The sequence below is a fragment of the Aspergillus japonicus genome (genome assembly GCF_003184785.1).
Source record: "Aspergillus japonicus CBS 114.51 unplaced genomic scaffold BO86scaffold_4, whole genome shotgun sequence".
Lineage (NCBI taxonomy): Eukaryota > Fungi > Ascomycota > Eurotiomycetes > Eurotiales > Aspergillaceae > Aspergillus > Aspergillus japonicus.
Window position 1 is genome coordinate 686,952 of NW_020291641.1, and position 6,391 is coordinate 693,342.

The following is a 6,391-nucleotide window of genomic DNA, read 5'->3' on the forward strand; positions in this document are numbered from 1 at the left end:
AACGATACTAGCAAGGACCAATGCGGATGTTTCATCCATCTTGGAGATATTGCGATTCTACCTCGCTACTGAACTCTACATACATGCAAATCAGAAGCTGACTAAGGCCCAGGCGCACAACTCGCCACCCTGCAGTCATGAACCATGAATACGAGACCACCCGAGCTTCTCATTTGCTACCATTTGAGGATGTAGGGATCATACGGCTACGCGCTTTGTTGTCAGATACACTAGCTCAAGACGGGGTGGAGATGACCTCATCGCACAAGCTCCGTAGCTTCGCGACAAGAGCCCAACTTCTACCAATCTACCAGGGACATTTTGATAGTGCAATGTAATCTTTATTCTGGCAATACTTCATATCCACTCTAGGCCGGATATCTATTCCATCCCGATGGCACAACCATCTCCCACCTCCGCCCAGCCCGCGCAGCTCTGCATCACCGCCGAGGACGAGCTCTTCGACGAGGAGTTCCTGCAGACCTGGCGCCGAGAAGGCTTCCAGGTAACCTACATTCCCTTCCAGAGCGACCGGAAGAGCTACATCGCCGCGCTCGATGCCGTCAAGCATGGCCTGCGCGTGAGCGAGGTGTACGCCATCATCAGTGAGCATTTGCATCTCCCACACCCTCCACACAACCACTAAATCCCCCGGTCCAGGCTTCGGCGACGCAGCCTCCTTCTGCCTCACGCACTACCTCAAGCTCCCCAACACCAACAAGCTCTGCGCGCTGATCGCCTACTACCCGACCGCGATCCCCGGCCCGGCCAGCCAGTACCCGGCCTCGATGCAGGTGCTCGTCCACCTGGCCAACCAGACAGTCAACGTCCACTACCCGCCCTCGAAGACGGGCCACAAGGCCACCGTCGTGCGGAAGCAGGTGGGGCCCGGCGTGGGGATCGGCGACCGCCTGGCGCTGGGGTACGCGGCCTTCTCGTACGTGGGCGCGCTGCCGGGGTTCGCGGAGCACGACCTCGAGGAGTACAGCCGGATCCCGGCGCAGGTGGCGTGGAGCCGCACGCTGGGGGCGCTGCAGCGGGGGTTTCGGCGGGTGGCCGCGGTGGATCTGGAGAGGGTGTGGGATGAGATGCAGGAGGGTAGGTTTCTGCACCCGCCTCGCCTTACTTTTCATTCACCCCACGATATTGCACGCAACAACCATCGGACACATAATCCTGGCTAACATCTCCCTTTGTTCAAGCACGATACTTCTCCCCCAACGAAACAGCCCTCCTCCCTGCCCCCCCTCCCCCACCTCCAGATTCCGAAGCCAGCACAACCACCGCCAGCCCACCCCCATCAGCCCTCTACACCCCAACCCTGCAAGGCGCAACCGGCCACCACCCGCTGCAGGACTTCTACGCGACAAACTTCCACGCCCATCGGCCCGCCTCCATGCGCCTGCAGCTGCTCTCCCGCACCGTCGGCGCCGACCGCGTCGTCGACGAGGTCCTCATCACCTTCCGGCACTCCCAGCCGATGGACTGGATCCTGCCGGGCGTGCCGCCCACCCACCGCGAGGTCAAGATCGTGGTCGTGAGCATCGCGCGCCTGTGCAGCGGCGACGGCCGGCTGTATTCCGAGCATGTCTACTGGGATCAGGCGAGTGTGCTGGTGCAGGTGGGGTTGCTGGATCCCGGTGTGGTGCCGGCGGGGTGGCCAAGGGTGCAGCGGGTGCCGGCTGTGGGCGGGGAGGCGGCTGCCGCGGTGTTGGCCGGGGGTGTGGAGGGGGTGTCTGGGGGTGATGGGGATTTTTCGGACTTCGATTCTGGGTCCGGGGAGGGGTCGGGGGAGGGATCTGAGGAGGGGTCGGGGTATGATACGTTTTCCGGGCGAGAATCAGGCGGGGATGGAGAGGCGTTGCGCAAGGAGGCTACAGAGGAGCAGATATCCTTGGAAGGGCTTACTGTATCGTCGGGGGAGGGGTAGACCCTCGAGACGGGATGGGGATACGTGATACCACCCCGAGACGCGGGATATGTGGATGAACGTACAGTATACTAGCACACATGAAAGGAAACGAAGATCAAGCCTCATTTACAGTACGCCTATACATTCGCACTAACCACCCATGCTAATAAGACCATATTCTCTGGCATGTACACAAGCATAAACTCCCATCACATCCCCAACCACAAAAGACACCTCAAGACCCATAACAAAACCAACTCCTCAGTTCCTAAAGCACAACCCATTAGCTCAACCTCAACCCAAAATCCAACCAAACGCAAAGGAATACTCACAGAAGCTGCAACGTCAAATCCCCATGAATCTTCGCCTTGAGCTGCACCTCAACATCGAGATTTAAATCCAGCCGCAACCGGAGCTGCTCCTCCTTGCCCCCTTTCTCCTGGCCCTGGCCCTGGCCCTGCTGCTGGCCACCCCCCAGCACCCCGCCCACCGCCTTGCCGGCCGTGTTGCCCACCGAGCTGACGGCTTTACCGGCAGTATTCTGGACGAGTTCGCCGGCGCCCTGCGTCAGATTGCCGGTGTCGCCCAGCGAGCCCAGCGGGAGGAGATCCTGGTTGCCGGCGTTGCGCTGGCCGCGGCGGCGTTGTTGGCGGTAGCTCGATGCGGTGGAGGGGTCGCGGGGCGGGGTGGCCACCGGGCGTCGGCGTTGCTGGCGCTGGCGCTGGCGTTGCGGTTGGGGTTGGGGTTCCGGTTGGAGTTCGGGTTCGGGTTGCGGGGAGCTCGGCGCGCTGAGCTCGTCCATCGAGGAGGCGGACTTGGCGTCTTCGGCCATTGGGTCGGGTTTTGCGGGGGAGTCGGGTTGGTTGGATGGCGTTGGTGAGGTTGGTTGTTTGGGGTGCTCTTCTGTAGGGGGTGCTTCTTCAGTAGGCGGGGGGTTCTCGTTTGCAGCGGGCTCCGGTGAGGAGGGTTGTTCTTCAGGGGATGGTAACTCTTCGGTCGGTGGTTCCTGGGCTGGTGATGAATTCTCGACCGGGGGCGATTCTTCGGGATTTTCAGTGGAAGGCGATTCGTCCGAAATAGAAAGCTTTTCGATGGGCGGGAGGTCCTCGCTGGTAGCAGGTTGTTTCCCGCTGCGGGGTTGCTCTGCAGATTTCTCAGTGCCGGACTCTTCAGAAGGCTTCTTCTTCTTCTGATCCGACGCAGGTTCCTCAGTCGGGGGCGGTTTCTCAGCACGAGACGGCTCCTCGGCAGGCGCAGCTTTCTTCTCAGCAGGTGACTCCTCAGCAGCCGGCGGTTTGCGTCTGAGTTTCGGCGGTTTGCGCTTCGCAGGTGTTGTATCACTAGGCTTGGTGTTCACATCTAGACTATCCTTGGCGGAATCAGTCATAGTTGCCCTATCTGCCTTGTCGTATCAAAGCAGACTTGAATCCCAACTCCAGAGGTATACCCGAAGCTCAAGCGAGAAGCACCATATAAACTAAAAACCCCGCCGCCACTCAGCGGAGATACAATTCCTACCACTTTTTTCTGTCTGGCATGATTCAGAAATGAGGTCACGATGAGGGAATCCGCGAAACCAATAAAGGGGGGTGGGAACCAAACGATTGGTTCTGTGGAACCATAAACCCGTATTGTTCGGACAATAGAGGAATACGAGAATGGTTGCAGTTGCGGTTGCGGTTTGCGGTTTGCGGTTCACGGCATTAGGGCCGGGGATTGTCAGCTGATGTACCGATAGACCTCAAGGGGGGGGTGGGGAGGGAGTGGGCTAAGACGTCATGCATTTTTGGACCCGGGGGAGTATACGTTTTCGCCTCCGCCCCCCTCCTTTCACCTTACTTACAATGAAATTGAATTCCTTCCCGTTTGGTGGACAAATATATCAATATATTGCGCCGATCCGATCGATAATCGATTCTATTATTGCTTCAACGGAATAATCCACGCTGAAGGTATCACTTCTTTGCAACGAAAATGGCTACAACACCACCTCCAGACGAGCCAGCCAGCGCAGCAGAGGAGACCACTGCCCAGGGCCAAACCGCTACATTACCCCGTCGGCCGCGCGAGCAACAACAAAAAAAGGACATCTTCCAGGCCCAAGAACAAGAAGCCAATGATACGTCCCGCGCCTTGCAGCGACAGCCCCGGCGACAGCGACGACAACAGCAACAGCAAGAACAAGTCTCTTCCGCCTCCGATACCGAAACCTCAGTTGACGAATCGATCGGCGGCGCGCGCGAGGACCAGCAGCAACAACAACAAGCCACGACGACGCTGCGAGGAGGCCGTCAGGATTGGTCGCTCGAGCCGGAGCCCGAGAAGGAAGACACCGGACTAAAGCTGCGGCTGGATTTGAACTTGGATGTCGAGGTGGAGCTAAAGGCGAAGATTCACGGGGATATCACTTTGGCGCTTTTGTAAGTTCTTTGCTCCGGGGGATTCATCGTTCCTGCAAGGCTATATGGGCTGCAGTTGGAAGGTTTAATTCTGGCTACCTGGGAAAGGGCACACAGCTAATGCTTTTAAGGTCCTGATCATAGTGCTTAATTCCATCTGCATGGCTGGAAGATTGAATCTCAAGCTCCGGTCGTCTAGCATCGAGTGAAGTTCTGCATGGTGCGAGGAATTCTTCTTCGGTCGCTTCTGGCGCGACTCTGATTCTGTGGACCTAGCACACTGACACTTCAAGAGCAAAGCTCACTAGCGCAATGGTGCACTTTGAGTCGCCTTGCATGGCACACCGTGTTTGTCTGTACATACATAGTAGCTGAACCTAATCAAGAAAGCTCAATCACGAGCATACGCAAGACCTGACCTTCGATGACGTCCATCTTCTCTAATCAGGGTAAACTCGCCGTGCCTTGCAAATAGTCCCAAAGTACAGGATCCATGGTCCACTGTACATGAATCATGAGAACCTGACGTAGAACAAACAAACAAAGAGATTTTTGCCCCCTGAGCTCATGATCATGCCACTGTTCATCGGGTCTATTCGCTGCTATGCTCTGTTTCCATGGTTTGGAAGTATATCGCTGCGCCAGTTGTGCCATGGGTACATGCAGCGCTAGTAAGCGACAATGCAATTAGTGCCGTGGATGTATGTAGGCTCCTGTACTGTCCACAAGATTCGGCCCTCGTATTCATCGTGTCAATAAGAGTTAGTGACGTATCAATGATGGCTAGTTGGTATGTCTTGTGATAGCGATGTCGAAGATATCGAATTATAAATGCACGGGTAGTGTTGGAATAGGGTGAAAATATGAACAGCAGAATCCACAAATCTGAGAAGCAATAGCAACAAGAAAGTACAACATCTTCAATCCTCAACCACGAGACAAACAGAAGCAAAACACTCATGGAGGTGAAAAAAGCTGCAACGCATCCTGGTACCCAGGGTACCCAGGGGAAAGCCCACCGCAAGATTCAAAAGCTGACCTCCAAGGGCAGTCGCTCTGCGGGGAAAGGCTCGGTTTCAGCAGAGGACAAGGAGCCAAGTCTAGAGGAGATCAGTCCCCACGAGATGGAAGGAAGTACCCACAGCTCTCAGGAACAGAGACAGAGCATGCGGTCCGGCTCAGGTGGGGCCGAGGCCGGGGGATCTAAGACGTATCCACGTTCGTCGATGCTGGCCCGGGGTAAGACGGCGGCAGATCGGCTGGGCCGTTTCACTCAGGGCGTGAAATCGATGGGTCACTGGTCTTCTTCGGATACGGCGCAAAAGGCCCAAGATAAGCTCGGCGAAGGTGCCCAACAAGCCAAGGGCATGGCACCTGCTCAAGAAGACACTGCTGGCTCTGGCTTGGAAGATGTCCAAGGTAGCGTGTTCAGCCTAGCGAGTCTAGAGGGGCTCAGTGTCGAGGAAGGAGGCATGATAATGAGTTCGGCGGGGCAGCCGATTGGGGAGGTGGTCGAGGGAGATCCCGACGACCTTGTCGGCCAGACTGTCGGCAAGAATGGAGAAATTTTGGACGAAGATGGGGATCTAATTGGACGTGTGCAGCTCCTGGAGAAGGAGGCAGAACCAGCATCCGGAGAAACCCTCGATGCGGGAACATCTGAGCAGGGTGAAAGCCTTCCCGATATGCCCACTTCCGAAGAGGGTGGTCAAGATCAAATGGGACAAGAAGAAGCCCAGGAAGGGATCAAGATGGAGGACACCACTGCTCCAACCGAGCCCGATCAAACTGTGGAAGAGCAAGAGGCAAGCGACGCAGGTCAGTCCTTGGAAGAGCCACCAGCAAGCGAAGCGGACCAAACCCTACAGGAGCAACAGCCAGGCGGAGAGGAAGAAGTCGCCAGCGAAGGCGGGCTTGAGATTCCAGAATCTGCGCAGCGCGAGGGGGCGGAAGAAGGAGCAGAAGAAGAATTAACAGGAGATAAAGAAGTGGGAGCAGGAGTCGGGGAAGAAGGAGTGGGCGAAGAAGCACTGGGGGAAAAGGGGGTGGGCGAAGAAGGAGTGGGCGAAGAAGGAGTGGG

General features: G+C 56.9%; 3 protein-coding genes across 3 annotated transcripts in view; all 3 read left to right on the top strand.

The window, feature by feature from the left end:
- Positions 1–394: 394 nt before the first annotated feature.
- On the top strand, positions 395–2,309 carry BO86DRAFT_415633 (uncharacterized protein; the record flags this gene model as incomplete). The annotated part of the gene is made up of 4 exons (XM_025674919.1): positions 395–605; positions 661–1,098; positions 1,263–1,732; positions 2,178–2,309. The coding sequence occupies 4 exons, from the start codon at positions 395–397 to the stop codon at positions 2,307–2,309; spliced, it is 1,251 nt and encodes a 416-aa protein (XP_025532035.1).
- A 1,577-nt stretch (positions 2,310–3,886) lies between these two features.
- BO86DRAFT_375680 (uncharacterized protein) lies at positions 3,887–4,462 on the top strand (the record flags this gene model as incomplete). Its single annotated transcript, XM_025670492.1, has 2 exons — positions 3,887–4,332; positions 4,456–4,462. The coding sequence occupies 2 exons, from the start codon at positions 3,887–3,889 to the stop codon at positions 4,460–4,462; spliced, it is 453 nt and encodes a 150-aa protein (XP_025532036.1).
- Positions 4,463–5,118: 656 nt separating this feature from the next.
- The window catches only part of BO86DRAFT_139835 (uncharacterized protein), a 2,859-nt gene continuing 1,586 nt past the window's right edge, over positions 5,119–6,391 (top strand). The window contains exon 1 of the mRNA XM_025666189.1: positions 5,119–6,386. Within this exon, the coding sequence (XP_025532037.1) occupies positions 5,271–6,386 (1,116 nt within the window). The 5' untranslated portion in view covers positions 5,119–5,270. The remainder of the gene's footprint in view (positions 6,387–6,391) is intronic.